General features: G+C 39.0%; 1 protein-coding gene across 4 annotated transcripts in view; it reads right to left on the bottom strand.

Annotated features, from left to right (window-relative positions):
* The window catches only part of PHF20 (PHD finger protein 20), a 135539-nt gene that overhangs the window by 54374 nt on the left and 64514 nt on the right, over nt 1–16651 (bottom strand). For 3 of the 4 annotated variants that reach the window (XM_059706032.1, XM_059706035.1, XM_059706033.1), the window contains 3 exons: nt 13705–13818; nt 12794–12982; nt 12090–12269 (listed from right to left, as the gene is read on the bottom strand). In XM_059706032.1, coding sequence (XP_059562015.1) covers nt 12090–12269; nt 12794–12982; nt 13705–13818 — 483 coding nt within the window. The remainder of the gene's footprint in view (nt 1–12089; nt 12270–12793; nt 12983–13704; nt 13819–16651) is intronic. The other variant, XM_059706034.1, reaches the window with a different exon arrangement.

Here is a 16651-nt window from a genome sequence, read left to right as displayed (position 1 = left end):
AGATACCATGTGCCTCCTGATACAACACACTTGAAAAGGACATGTTACTTACATGGTATCCTGCTGAAAGTGAATAACCTAAACTGGCGGTCGCCAACCTTTTGGACCTCACAGACCACCAGTGGTCTGCAGACCACCGGTTGGCGACCGCTGCTCCAAACGTTTCCTTAAACCAGCAGTCGCCAACCTTTCGGACCTCTCGGACTACTGGTTGGCAACCGCTGACCTAAACCTAATCATGAGGATAAATCAGAAAATCCCAAATTGAGGAACAGCATATTCTTCAGAAATGTCAAGGTCATGAAAGACTGAAGAATTGTTTCAGATAAAAGGAGACTTTAAAAAATGACAATTAAATACAATGTGTCATCCAGGATTAGATCCTGACCAGAAGAAAAAAAAGTGTTTTTCCCACTTCTGCTATAAAGGGCATTATTGTGACAACTGATAAAGTTGGAACAAGGTCCTGATTTTGATAATTATATGGTGGTAATGTAAGAGAACATTCTTATTTTTTAGGAAATATGTACTAAGGTATTCAGGGGTAAAGGTCTGCAACTTGTTTGTGAACAATTCAGAAAAAATACTTTAAAGAACAGAATAGGGTGGTAAAGGCCTGGGGCAGGGGCAGGCTAGAAGAGGTCAATGGGGGGAAAGGGGACATATGTAATACTTTCAACAATAAAGACTTTTTTTAAAAGTGGGAAGAAAAAAACAAAAATGATAATAAAGCAAACATGGTAAATTGCTAACAAGTAGGGAATTTGATTGAGGATATATAGACACATACCTCGTCTTACTGAGCTTTGCTTTATTCAGTTTCGAGAGTGTTGTGTTTCTCACAAACTGAAGGCAAGATTCTCCACAAGAAGATTACAACTCCCTTTATTGCTTGACTTGCTTTACTATAGTGGCCTGTAACCAACCTCAGTATCCCCAGGTATGCAGGGATTCTCTGTGCTATGCTTACAACTTTGATGTATCTGAAATTATTCCTAAATAAAAACTTCTTAAAAGTATATGCAGGGAAAACATACATGCAGGAAAAAATTTGAGGCCACAGAATATGTAAATAGGAGGAAAGCGATCTTGCCAAGCCTATCCCCTGGACTGCAAATCTCTGCACTAAGCCCTCACAAAAATCACTGAACATTCATTCCACAAGATGGCAAAGCTGCCCCAAATGCCAGAGCTGCTTTTGGAGCAGTTAATCTTCTCCTGCTTTGGACTAGACTTGCCTTCCCCAGCTCCTCCTCCTGCTGCCCAAGAACCTCCTTCATACTGATTTCTCAATCATGACTCCATCACAGGTTAGAAATTTCAAGACTGGCACTAGCTCAGGATAGAAATTACTAAACAATGACTAATACAGCAGTATGCTGGCCTCAAGGGGCCTTGCTAGATGTTCCTGATGATGATACTGCCCTCCTTCCTGCTTACTTACATAACACATTCCTGGTGAATGAGTTTTCAATAACCCCCCCTTCTCTCCCAGCCATCTTTTTGGATCATCCTGTACTCACCACTAAGCCCTGTTCCAAAAGGAACACCAGTAACACCATTCACTTTCCAGATCAAATTTAAAAATTCCTCCCCCCCTCAAATGAAAGAATTTCAAAGACACCACCATGTCTGGAGCTGACATCACTTGTACCACACACTGCTCTTCAAGACTGGCCACCCTACTAATAAGCTTCTTACTCAGAGTGGACACACTGCTTCAAAGAGCAGTGGGAGGATATCACATGCTGTACAACTTCCCTAAGAGCATCACATACTATACAAATTCCCTCAGGCAGGAACTTGATTTACACAGCACCCAGCATCTCATCAGATGGCATTAGGCACTCATTTGGGAGATGGGGGTCAGAGACCATGCATCACCACACCAGCCATTTAGGAAGTGTACAACTCTGGCTAAGTCACTCCTTGGTAAATATTAGGCTCTTTGCCTATAAATAAGGGAGACTTAATAGTGAAAAATTAGAAATAACTTAAATGTCTTTCAGCAGAGGATAGGTAAGTTAAATACATTTTTGGAATACCACACAATAAAATAAATTACATGCAATTGTGAAAGAAGTTATGAACTAACATGGAAGAATAACAAATGAAAATGGCAAGCCACTGAGTAATGTAAGAATATGAGTCTATTATTGTGTTTTTTAAAAGCTATAAGTGTGTTGATACGTGCACAGAACCACATCTGGAAGGATGGAAAACCACACTCCAAATTGTAATATAGTCCTAGGGTGAGAGGGCTATAAAGGGGGGACTTTCTTTTTTCTTGCAGTTGGTTTTAATTTTTCCTAGCATGTACTGGCTTTGAAATTTATAGAAAAAAACAAACAGCAAAATGACCCTTTAGGGGTCCCAAAAAGGGGGGCATCTATATTCCTCTCAGTAATAAATGGGGGGCGGGGGGAGGAGAAGGCACAAAAAGGAGGAGGCACAAAAAAAATAAATAACAGTCCTGGAGGAAGAGGAGGGCACAAAAAATAAATAAAATAAAATAGAGGTCCCAGAAGCCTTAATTCAGAGAGTAGTTGTGAAAATTCATCAAGAACTAGTACTTATAAAGAATTAGTATTGCCCGGCCTAACCGGTTTAACTCAGTGGATAGAGCATCAGCCTGGGGACTAAAGGGTCCCAGGTTTCGATTCCAGCCAAGAGCACATGCCCAGGTTGCGGGATTGATCCCGTGTGGGGCGTGCAGGAGGCAGCCGACCAATGATTCTCTCTCATATTGATGTTCCTATCTCTCTCTCCCTCTCCCTTCCTCTCTGAAATCAATACAAAAAATATTTTTTAAAATTAACATTAAACAAAATCTTTCATTGTTGTCTTCCTATGACTCAAAAATGATGGCCATACTACATCCACATAGTCTGGGATGACCTTAAATTCTGTTATGTTTTTCAATGATGAAAATTAATGAGAAACAAGCGATTTCCCTTTAAAACCTTAGAAAACATATTAAAGTACTTTTTTACATTTTCAAAACATTCTTTATCTGGCAATATATATTGAGTTTTAAATTCCCATATCCAACAGAAATCTTGGAAAAAGAATCACAGCATCAAAAAATAGGGCTAACTTTAAATAATGTTTGGAAAAAATAGTTGTCAACATTATGGCAGATTAGAAATATTTAAGCTGGGCAATGAACAACCAATAATGCTATTCACCATTTACCAACTAGAAGTACCAAGGACAATCCAGTCTTATAAGTGCCTCCTTGGTGTCAAGAAGATAAGTTATTCATTTTGTGTGTTTTCCTAACCCCCTCCAGCTTTCCTCTCCCCCCTCAAAGTTCTAGTATATAAGAAATGCTGCTCAAGTAATTGTTGAATGAGCCAATGAATTAAATATTACTAACTACCTAGCTGATGAAATTACTCTTCCAACGGATCTATTTGCTCTGGTTGGGAAGAAGAGGAATTCAATAAAAGTGTGCTGAATAAAAGGTGAGAGTGTAACTACTGTACTTGCAGAATGGCAAGGAGGCTATGTGGCTGGGGCAGAATCAGTAAGAAGGAGAATGAGGAAAGATGAAGTTGGAGAGGTAGTAAGTGGCCAGAAAAAGCAGACCCAATGCAGGTCAGCAAAAGGACCTCATGGCCAAATACCAATAGTTCTGGGCAGTAGGAGACATAAATGTTAAGTTTTACATTCTTGTACTTTTCTGGATTTCTTTTCAAATTTATCAATATATAAAAAAAAAACAAGTTATCAAAAGAGTAACTAAATGAAGATAAGACCACTCCCATAAATGAGGTAAAGATAACAGTAAAATCACTGGCCATGTTTAAATAAGGTCCTGATTTTGGTAATTACACTGTGGTAATATAAGAGAATGCCTCTTCTTTAATTTTTTATTTTATTGACTTAAGAGAGAGAGGGGAAGGGAAAGGAAAGGGGGGAGGGGGGAGAGAAACATCGATTCGTTCCACTTATTTCTGCAGTCACAGGTTGATTCTTGTATGTGCCCTGACTGGGGATTGAACCCGCAACCTTAGCATATCAGGACAATGCATTAACACAGTGGTTCTCAACCTTCTGGCCCTTTAAATACAGTTCCTCATGTTGTGACCCAACCATAAAATTATTTTCGTTGCTACTTCATAACTGTAATGTTGCTACTGTTATGAATCATAATGTAAATATCCGATATGCAGGATGGTCTTAGGCGACCCCTGTGAAAGGGTCATTCGACCACCAAAGGGGTCGCGACCCACAGGTTGAGAACTGCTGCACTAACCGACTGAGCTACCCAGCCAGGGTAAGAATGTCCTTGCTTTCAGGAAATATACACCAAAGTATTTAAGGGTAAAAAAATCTGCAACTTATTTTCAAACAATTCAGAAAAAAAAATACTTTAAAATACCTTAAGGCCACAGAATAGCTACTTAGGACTAAAGCAACCTTATCAACACAAGAGAGCTATGTGAACATTTCAGGGCTATTCTCCTATCCTGCATTTTCAGTAGTTCCAAAAACTCCTCAAAGCAACTGACCTCAGTTTGGCAGTAACTTACCTGCTCAGCTTAACTCACTTCAGGAAGCCTGCAATTAAGTCAGAAAGCACACTTGACAGTCTCAGAAAAAAACCTATGATTATGCTGTTGACGCTGCTCCATGTCCACCTTCAAATGCCTAACTGCTATTCATCCCTCAAGGCCTTGTGCAAGTGCTACCTTCTTCCACCTGTCTCCAAAGCATCAACCTAAATATCATCTCTCTCCCAAAGTTATATCCAAATAGTACTTAATGAATACTAAGACCAAGAGCACCCATTCATCTTTGTATACTCGACAGTTAGCAGAGCTCCTGGGCATATAGTAAGGGCTCAACAAGTGAGTCCTGAGTTCAACTTTCAGACAGATATTATCATTGTCAGTCTTCTAAGTATTGCTCATAACACCATTTTACTTTCTCTCCTGTGTTACTGATTCCTGCAGTTTTATTCATTCCTCTGGACTGAGAAACATAGAAGGGGACTGTCCAGATATCTCACTCATATTTCTAACCCCTGGAAAAACGAATTCTCAACCAATTTTTCACCAGAGCATATGTCTGATGGTAGATCATAGACACCACAACTTCCCAAACTACAATGACTGTAACCTTATGACCCTCCTACTCAAGTGCATGAAAGCTAAACCACTATAGCATTACACTAAATCTGACCTGGTTAATTTAAAAATAAATAATTTGAAAAAAACTATTATATACATTACTGGTTAATTTAAAGTAAATAACTTTTGATACTTTAATGACAAATAACTTCCTATTTAGTTTATAACTGACAACACATCAAGACTCCAGGGGTTAGAATCATTGATCTACTCCAGTGATTTTCAACTCGTGCGTAGCAGCACACTGGTGTGCCACAAGAACTTTTAAAACTATTTAGTCAGTAGCACTGACTCTTTTACCTTAGATTCTCAAATAAGAAAATGACAACAGCCAACACAACAATAGCCATCCGGTGTGAAGAAATCAAAATTATACAAATTTTCTATCAGATTGGCAAAAGACATATTTTTTGGTGTGTGGCGGGATCGTAGTAATTAGTTTATGCATGCCATGAAATGAAAAAGGTTGAAAATTGCTGATCTAAACCACATTGCAAAATGTCTCAATTCTAACATGGAGTTAGCTTTTTAAAAAAATTATTGATTGAACCTATATTTCTGCTAGATCTTCTCTCTTGTTTATTTTGTGTTTCATGTAGAATATTCACAAATAAGACAGCTTAGACTAGAATCTAGAGCTTAGTAGGCACTTGCTAAATATTTGTTGACTAAAATAAATGAAAGGGCCTGGGTGGTGCTCAAGGTTAGAGCATTGGCCCACAGATGAAAGGGTCTCTGGTTCAATTCCCACTCAAGGACTTATACCTCGGTTGCATGCTCAATCACTGGCCCGGGTTGGGGCGTGAGTGGGAGACAACCAATCAATGTGTCTCTCTCACATCGATGTTTCTCTCCCTCTCTCTCTCTCTCTCCTCTTTCTTTCCTTCTCCCTTCCTTCCATTCTGTCCAAAGATCAATTGAGAAAATATCCTTGGGTGAGGATTAAAAAAAAAAAAATAATGATGATGGACTGCAGCCCATTTTCAAATAGTCCTGGCTATCTGTGAATACCCAATAGGCTGGGGTCCACATTTAGAGAATAATCTGAACTGAATGAACTTCTCAGGGCATCTATTCTAATTTTTGTTTTAACATCATAAACAAATGCCTACCCAAGTGGAACAATTTCAACTTCTTCTCCTCTGGCTTTTAAGTCATCAAAGCAAAAAGCTTAGAGCCTACTTCAGTAATAGGTTCCACGCTGCATTTATTCCTCCCAGCACAAGCCCATGGTAATCTGACCTCTATCATTACTAAAAATTCTCTTGGGAAACAGTGGGGCCTGGCCAGCGTGACTCAGTGGTTGAGTGTCGACCTATGAACCAGGAGGTCACGATTCGATTCCCGGTCAGGCTATAAGCCCCAGTTGCTGGCTCAATCCCCAATGTGGGGCGTATAGGAGACAGCCGAATGATGATTCTCTCTCATCATTGATGTTTCTATCTCTCTCTCTCTCTCCTTCTCCTCTCCTCTCTGAAATCAATAAAAATTAATAAAACAAATTTTAAAAAACGGGCAGTGGTTTTAGTATCATTCCCTAGAGAATCCTCTGTGCAATCTAAAAAAGCAAAAGAATATATAAAATCTTTCCATTTTCCTTTCCTAAAGACTCACCAGTCCCACCCTCACTTTACCTTATTTCTATTCTCTACACAAACCAGAGACACTGCTAAATTAACCAACAAAGATAGATATTGTGTGTGTGTGTGTGTGTGTGTGTGTGTGTATTGGAAAGAGGTAGCCCAAGATCCCACAAAATACGTAAACTTCAGGAGAAACTAAGATGGCGGCATAGGTAAATACCGGGAAATAGCTGCCTCCCACAACAACTTCAAAAATACAACGAAAAGACAAAACAGACATCATCCAGAACTACAGGAAGGCTGGCTGAGTGGAAATTCTACAACTAGAAGGAAAGAAAAGCACACTGAGAGCCAGAGGAGCTGCGGAAGTAAAGTGCAGAGGTACGGAGGCTCGCGCATGCAGAAAGGTGCTGGCACCTGAGGACGCGGCTGTATTTTTGAATCGGGAGGGAGGCACAAGCTCCCAACTGCTCTGAACTCTGGTTCCGGGAAGTCTCTGGGGACCCAGGACTCATACTGGGAGAAACTGGACTGTCTGGCAGCAGGCAGAACTCGGAGCTTGAGGGCGGCTTTCCCTCAGAGGTGCTTGCAGCAATTACCGGGACACTGAGACGCGCGGCCCCTTAGGGCAGGGCTGAAGATCTGCCATAGCTGCTTGCTCCGCCCTTTGATTCTCTGAGGCCCCGCCCCACCCAGGCTGCGGCAGAGGCTTTTGCATATGAATGCCCCGGCCCTTTGCAACCTGAAAATTACCTAAAAAATTGCAGCTGGGCCAGACAGACCCAGAACTTCCAAGAGAAGGCCCAAGGCCCCACAGCAGCTTGCATTGCTTCACAGCTGGGCCTCATCAGGGCACCTCCAAACTCCAAAAAAAGGAAGAGAAATCTGAAGTTCTCTTCGTAGCTCCTGCTGGGTAACCTCAGGACGAGGCTAAATTAGCACCTCCTCAGATCCAAGAGCCAGTGTACCCAGTTGTCAGAGGGGGACCACCCAGATTACAACTCCTCAGATCCATAAGGGACACACTCAGGGGGCAGACTCAGTGAGCACCAAAGCCCCACTGAAGCAAGTCTTGCTCCAGAAGGGTGTCTTCAGCACAGAAGTTCTCCCACTGCAGACACAGCTGATTCTCACTGCCAATTGGCCTGTAGGTCAATTCCTCCCAGTGATCCTACAACAATCAAGGCATAACTACAACAAGACTGTGCACAAAGTCCACAAGGGGGTGCACCAAGAGTGTCCACCTCAGATAACTGGGGAGGCTGAGCCACTGGGCCCTACAGGACACCTAGCACACAAACCCACTCTACCAACACAGGGAAGCAGCCAAAATGCGGAGACAAAGAAACAGGTCACAAATGACAGAAATGGAGGACAGCAAACGACTGGATATAGAGTTCAAAACCACGTTTATAAGGTTTTTCAAGAATTTTATGGAAACCGCCGATAAATTTAGTGAGACCCTGAAGGATATGAAAAAAGACCAACGAGAAATTAAGCATACACTGACTGAAATAAAGAATAATATACAGAGATCCAACAGCAGACAAGAGGATCCCAAGAATCAAGTCAAAGATTTGAAATACAAAGAAACAAAAAATACCCAACCGAAAAAGAAAAAAGATTCCAAAAATATGAAGATAGTGTGAGGAGCCTCTGGACAGCTTCAAGCGTACCAACATCAGAATTATAGGGGTACCAGAAGAAGAGAGAGGGCAAGATACTGAAAACCTATTTGAAGAAATAATGACAGAAAACTTCCCCTACCTGCTGAAAGAAATAGACTTACAAGTCCAGAAAGCGCAGAGAACCCCAAACAAAAGGAACCCAAAGAGGACCACACAAGACACATCATAATTAAAATGCCAAGAGCAAAAGACAAAGAGAGAATCTTAAAAGCAGCAAGAGAAAGATAGTCAGTTACCTACAAGGGAGTACCCATACGACTGTCAGCTGATTTCTCAACAGAAACCATGCAGGCCAGAAGAGAATGGCAAGATATATTCAAAGTGATGAATAGCAAGAACCTACAACCAAGATTACTTTACCCAGCAAAGCTATCATTCAGAATAGGTGGTCAGATAAAGAGCTTCACAGATAAGAAAAAGCTAAAGGAGTTCATCACCACCAAACCAGCATTATATGAAATGCTGAAAGGTATTCTTTAAGAAGAGGAAGAAGAAAAAGGAACTCTTACCATTTGCCACAGCATGGATGGAACTGGAGAGCGGATAAATACCACAGGATCTCACTCATTTGTGGAATATAATGAACAACATAAACTGATGAACAAGGACTGATCCAGAGACGGAGAGGCATTGATTGGACTGTCGGGCCTTGGAGGGAAGGTAGGGGAGGGTGGGGGGAAGGGGGAAAGTTCAACCAAAGGACTTATATGCAAGCATATAGGCCTAACCAATGGACACGGACAACAGGGGGGGTGAGGGCATGAGCGGGGGGGGGGGGGGGGGGGTAACGTGGGGATAAAGACACATATGTAATATCTTAATCAATAAAAAATATATTTAAAAAAATACGTAAACTTCAAAAAAGCTCTGGGCCCTGGCCAGTGTTGCTCAGTGGTTGGAGTGTCGGACCAAGCACAAAAGTATCTCGGGTTCGATTCCAGGCCCAGGGCACATACCTGGGCTGCAGGTTCAACCCCTGGCCCCGGTCAGGAAATATGCGGGAGGCAACCAATCAATGTGTCTCTCTCACATCAATGTTTCTCTCTCTCCCCATTCCTCCACCCCTCCACTTTCTCTAAAAAAAAAAAGAAAGAAAGAAAGAAAAAAATCAGTGAAAAAATATCCTCGGGTGAGGATTAACAACAAGAAAAAAACAGGCACTGGATTTAGCCTCTAACCTAATCTCCTCACTCCTCTCATCTACACAGCCTATTTTCTAGTGGTATAGAAATAATTCATTGTCAATTTCCACCTTTAAAGCAACATAATTAAGAGCTTAGTCTGCTGAGTTATAAGGGATATATAGCTGTCATCTAGAGCAGTGGTCACCAACCGTTAGTCCACGGACCACTGGTGGTCTGTGAGATCCAAAAGGTTGGCGACCATTCATCTAGAGCTCTCCCTACCAAAGCAGACAACTAAGCTCTGAGATTAAATTTCCACCTCATTTGTACATTAATTCTAGTAATTTCCCCCACATGACAGAAAATTAGGCTGGGAGGAGAGGGTCTCTGCCACAGAGAGGAGACTCAACAAGAAAAGCAAGATCACTTGCATCCATGAGACTAAGACACAACACTCTGACTCAATGGAACAAAAGACCAACCTATAGAACCATGGATGATCCAGTAGTAAATACCTGAGTACACTATTTTTAAAGAGCTATTCTGCTACGTTAACCAGGTCTAACATAGCATATTTACAAAAGTCTAATGTAAATTCACAAGGTAGAAGACAGAGAGAATAACAGAAAAAAAAATATTCATAAAAATAATGGCTCAAATTTGATGATCAGGCTCAAATGAAAGTCAAGCAGGTTGAGTACAAAAATAAAACAAACCTAAACAAGTCAAACTGCTAAAAAAAAAAAAAAATACACACACACAAAAAAAGTACAAAAATAAAACAAATCTAAACAAGTCAAACTGCTGAAAAACAAAGATAAAGAGAAAAATCTTAAAAGTAGCTAAAAAGGAAACAGCACATTACAAACAAGGAAACATTGATATAAATGATCACTAACTGCCCGTCAGAAATAATACAGGCCAGAGGACAATGAATAACATCTTTAAAGTACTTCAAAAAAAACCTGTAAACCCACAATCTTATATCCAGTGAAAATATCCTTCAAGAATGAAAGTTAAATCAAGTCATGTTCAGATAAACAAAAATCAACACAATCTGTCAACAGGAAACCTGTATTACAAGAAAAACTAAAGGAAATTTTTCAGGCTGAAAGAAATCATTAGGAAGAAAAAAAGACACTGAAAATAATAACCATGTACATAAATAAGACTATCTCGTTTGTCTTCTTTAAAATATATAATTGCTTACAGCAAAAATTATACTGTGAATTTTGTAGTATGTGTAGATAAAATTCATATGACAACTACAGCATAAAGGGGGGTAAATGGAACTATACAACATTTTACATAAAGTGATTCAATATTAATTAAATTGTGAAAAGTTAAGGATATATGTCATAATCTCTAGAGTAACTTCTAAAACAAATGCTAAGAAGTGAAAGCTAATAGATAAATTACAATGGAATTCTGAAAAAATATTCAATTAACCTAAAAAACAAACAAACAGAAAAGAACAAAACAGAGAGGATAAACAGAAAATAAAAAGCCAATAGTAGAACTAAAAACAACCATATCAATAATTATACTTAGCCCTAGCTGGTTTGGCTCAGTGTATAGAGCATCGGCCTGGAGACTGAAGGGTCCCAGTTTCAATTCCGGTCAAGGGCATGTACCTTGGTTGCAGGCACATCCCCAGTAGGGTGTGTGCAGGAGGCAGCTGATCAATGCTTCTCTCTCATCAATGTTCCTAACTCTCTATCCCTCTCCCATCCTCTCTGTAAAAAATCAATAAAATATATATTTTTTAAAAAATTATACTTAATGTAAATAGACTAAACATTGCAGTTAAAAGCAAAACTTGACTATATTCTAACTATAAAAGACACACTTTGAATTTAAAAACACACTTATGTTAACAGAAAGTGTTCAATATACCAGGCATACAGTAAGTACCTCTGCACTAATATCAAACTTCAAGTCAAATGCTATTATCAAAAACAAAGTGATATTTCATATTACACGGGGGGCAATTAATCAGGAGGACATAACAATTATTAATGTGTATGCACCTAGTAACAGAACTTCAAGATACATGAAGCAAAATTGACAGAGTACATTCTCTGACCACAATGGAATTACATTAGAAATCAATAACAGCAAGTTTCTTAAAAAACCCCATTACTTAGAAATGAAACGCATGCCCTAAGTAACCCATGGAAAACAAATAAGTCACTAGATATCTGAATTGAATGAAAATGAAAATAGAACATAAAAAATGTGTAGGATGCAGCCAAAGCAGTGCTTAGTGGAAAATGTATAACTCTGAAAACAATTAAGGTCAAAACAGAAATCAATGACACCTTAAAAAGACAAATAGAGAAAAACAGGTTGGTTCTTTGAAACTATCAAACAAAACTGATAACCCCTAATCATACTAATCAAGAAAAGAGAAAACACAAATTACCAATATGAGAAATAAAAAGATATAACATTAAAATAAGGGAATATTAATAAAAGGTTAGAAAAACCCATTAATTATACTTCACAATCAAAAGTATATATTAGGAGAGAATTATGTTAACTCTGAATATGAACCTGCCACAGTAGAAATCTCTTGAAACTCAGCAAGAAGAGAAGCCGGTTCTGTTTTCATAGCGTTTTCTCCCATTGACTTGCAGTTCAACTCCAAGTCTGTAACCCCCAAACCATCCCCCAGGGAGTGGCAAGTTAGTGCAGATGAGATCTGGCCAGCTTCCAAAGGAGATTTCAACTGACCTGGAAGGAAAAAAAAAAGTATATGGGAAGCATATACATGTATATAATCTGGGTACCAAAAGTACTTCAACAGATTAAGAAAGCCAGGAACTTTTTACAGGAAGCCATTCATCTCATAGCATAAAAGAATAGATTCACAGGCTCTAGCACATATAGCCAGGGCTGGAGCATCTCAAAAAGGCTAAGAAGAAGCTACAGTGAAGGGAGGACTTGTCAGAAGCATTAACTAACAAAGCACAGGCACTGGAATGAGATGGCATCAGAAAGACAGAGAGAGGAGGGTATGGCTCTTCAAGCATTGTACATCCAACCCAATATTCAGATGTATATAAGGAAAACCAATCTCAAAAAGTTATCCTAACTCTCTATCCCTCAGAAGAAGAATAAAAAACACTGCAGCCCATTCAATAACTTGATTTCAAGACCATCTAAAACTTGTGGAAGGTAGTACCAAAGATTTAGATTGGTTCACACCGGACAAGCATCAGGTTGGGAATACAATTCCTTAGCAGAATTTGACTTACCTTCTTCAGACTCCTTGGAACTGGATGATGTATTTTGCAAAGAATCAGTATTAACTGTATCAACCATATCTGATACAACCAAGTCAGGATCTAAGATCTCATGGGTCCCATTTGTGGAGAGCCTGGAGGACCGTCTCCTTGATAAGTCTTTGTCAGTGTTTTCTGGGTAGTTTTTTGACTTTTCCTGGGCTATAAACCATTAAAGAGAGTTATAGTCAAGAGACCAGAAGAAATAACTCTGCTACTACAGATTTCTAAGGTGGCTGTCCTCCATAAGGACTTTACAGAGACTTCTGGAATATTAGACCAGTGATTAAAGGAAATATTCTTCCTTGGTTTATGGCTATAAGTAAAGGCACAGTCACTCTGCCAGGATAGAACTTCCTTTATTTAAGGATTCATAGTCTACAAATATGTGCCAACATTATGGCCCAATCTTAAAGTCATGTCCCAATCTTAACAACTAAGTTCTATGTTGGAGCTTTCTACCATAAAAGTCTATGTACTGACTTTCAAAGTCAATAAGGTTTATAGAGCCTTAGAGCCATCACAAATCATTTTTGGAGCCAACAGGATTTTTTTATCAATAAATAGTATTTTTAAAGTTTCACTCAGCATATGAAATCCATCCCTTCCTAAGTCATTAAATTTCCAGTGGAATTCAAATCAAATGTAGTTTATGGGTATGGAAATGACACCACTGAACCCAACATTAATGGAGTTCATGCTTTGAGATTTATTTTTTTCTAGCAAAACTCCTTTTGATTCAACCACATCCCACTCACATTAGATTCTACAATCAAGGACACATCTTTGAGCCTATAGGGCATAGGGGAAACATGGATACAGAGGAGGCTAACCCAATTGAAGCCAAGTTCTACTAAGCACACATACACAGACTGAAGACTCACATGAATTTTTGTCAAGCCGAGGACGTTTTAATGGAACTTCACTTCCTTTTGATATTTTTCGTCTTCTCAATTCCAATGTTATTGGTTGCAAAGTTTGAGAGTTTGAATCCACAGCTACAATGTAAATAAAACCACACAAACAAGGAATGTAATTACAATGAGGATTGAGTGCTCCAATCCTCATTGTTAGGTATAAATATCACACACACACACACACACACACACACACACACACACACATATCCTTGCATGACAAACAGACCAAGGAGCATTCTTATTTAAGCTAAAGATGGGTGGGGGAGGGTTGAAATGGGTGAGAAATTATTTCCTTGGAAGGTGCTGGGACATTCATGACCCAGCTCTAGTCATATACTTCTCTCCTGAAACCCTCTCTTTAAAACACTATATCCCAATATGACTGCTTTAAAATATGAAAGTGCAAGAGCAATATTAAAGTCACTTTTATTACATCAAGTCTTTTTTATTTTTTTATTTACTGATTCTTAGAGAGAGAGAGGAAGAAGGAGAGAGAAAGAAACACCAATCTGTTGTTCCACTTATTCATGCATTCATTGGTTGATTCTTGTACATGCCCTGACCAGGGATCGAACCCACAACCTTGGTGTATCAGGAAGATGCTCTAACCAACTGAGCTACCCAGCCAGGGCACAGCATCAAATCTTTTCATCAAAACTTGACTTATCCAATATTCTGAAAATCTACCATGCAGGCTGATTCATAAAATGTGAACCCTGGAAGTACAGCTTGATTGTTTTCAATCTCTACTTGCTAAATTAGTTAGCTTGGCATTGATCCTAGTTTTGAGAGACTAAAAAGAATGTCAAAATTTATAACCCTAAAAACAATTCCAGAAAAATCTCAGGAAGCTATTCTATTTGACAGTCAAAGTTCCAGGCCAGACTGCTGATCACTAGCAAATCCAGCTCTGACATGATTTAGCAGTACAAACACTAAACCCTCGGAGAGTACTCTTTATTTTTAAATCTAATACTTAAGAAGATTTTCCCCAATCAGGAAAGGTAAGATTCCAAAAGGTAAGTAGAAGAAAAAACAAAAGGTAAGAAATTGGGAAGTGTTGGAGAGAAGGCAGGGCTAAGGGGACTGATGAAGGTTAAAAGGAGAGAGAAGGATAAAAAGGAAGGAGGAAAGGAAAGAAATTAGAAGCGAAGAGGAAAGGAAAGGAGGGTAGAGGGAGGGGAGAGAAGACTCAACTAGCTTCAGATGTGCCATCTCAAATGGCCAAACAAGAGACAAGGCTGAGCTCTGAGGAAGCATACAAGATGAGAGTGCTGAACTCCTTGGCTCTTCCTGTGTTCAACTTTCCCAATGTACCAACGTTATTTTGTTCCAAGTGGTGGGAACTTGGAGGTCACACACATTCCAGATTAAACACAAACAACTCTCCTTAAATAGCTCAGATCCTGTCCCAATCAAGTCTAAAATATAGAGAGCTCAAGGCTCCACTGAGTCAATAAACTTATTCCAAGCAATTTTTAAAGGGGACATGAACTATATTATAAGCTATATGGCAAGTATTCTTCACTTTGATACCATATACAAACTGGGGCTGACTACATTGAACTTCAGTGTTTCCCAAACTTTCTTACAGTAAGAATCATCTGGGAAGGTTGTTTAACAATTCACATTCCCAAACCTTGCTCCAGAGATTCTGACTAGGAAGGAAGGCAAGTGTTAACAGTAAGCTTGGAAAATACCAAACTGATTCTATCTGGTATGAAATCCTACACTTACAAAATAAAAGCAATAAATTGGATGGCATTTTTTTTATCTGAGAGAAGTCTGCAAGCTGAAGAGCAATTACCCCAATACACACTTTCCAGAGAGTACAAGCCAGAGCATGAATAACTAAAGAAGAATCAGTTTCACAACACTCAGTTCCCATGTTTACATACTCTTTCCTAAACTGAGAAGGGAGACATTTGATTTCTGCCAGTTCACCTTTTCCACTTCTCCCATTTACATAAAAAGGCCTGTCACTCACTCATTCTACATGACACACTGTCCAGATTTAAAACTTCTACTTTCTCAATTAGGATTCCTCATTTGAACACCAAATACACAGGTTATTTTTTTCAATTCTCCCAAGGGTAGTTTATAACTAGTACCATTTGAAATGCACAGGAGATAAGTCAATTCATTACAGATCATGGATACCTTGGGTATTAGAGTTTAATTCTCTCCCGGAACGCTGTTGAGAAAGCCAGTGAATTTAGGCCGGTGCTGTCCAACAGAAATATAATGAGAGCCACAAAATGCAAGCCATGTATGTAAATTTAAAAATTTTAGTCATTACATTAAGAAGTTAAAGAAAAAAGTGAAAATGATTTCAAGAATATATTTTATTTAACCCAATACATCCAAAATTATTTCAACATGTAACCAATATAAAAAATTGAGATATTTTACATTCTTGCGGGATTTCTTGTACTAAGTTTTTGAAATCCAGTTACAGCACATTTCAATTCAGACTAGCTACATTTCAAGTGCTCACTAGCCACACGGGCTAGCAGCTACCATACTGGACAGCGCAGGTCTAGGCCCTAGATTTGTCTAGAGACAATTCCAGCATGCTCAGCTTTTGAAGACAAAACCCAGTTACAACCACTAAAGGAAAATGTGCCTTATTTCATCTGGGAAGAAATCAATCCACCTAATTCTCTATCTTAAAATTAGAACTCAGATGTGAGAAGGTCTACTGGGAATGATGACTAATGCATTTATTTTAAGTAAATTAAGGTAGACTTTTTGCCACAGAAATTAAGTCTGATGTAACTGTCTGGATCGACAGAACTAGCTTTGGAAACAATTTAAGAACTAATTCTGTAGTTCCACAATTTTGATGAAAATAACATTTATATATCTTTTGCAACTTTCAAACTTGTGAGAAAAAGTAGGTATCACTTTC

The sequence above is a fragment of the Myotis daubentonii genome, chromosome 8 (genome assembly GCF_963259705.1).
Source record: "Myotis daubentonii chromosome 8, mMyoDau2.1, whole genome shotgun sequence".
Lineage (NCBI taxonomy): Eukaryota > Metazoa > Chordata > Mammalia > Chiroptera > Vespertilionidae > Myotis > Myotis daubentonii.
Note: the sequence above shows the minus strand (reverse complement) of the source record. Positions and strands in the feature narration are given on the sequence as shown.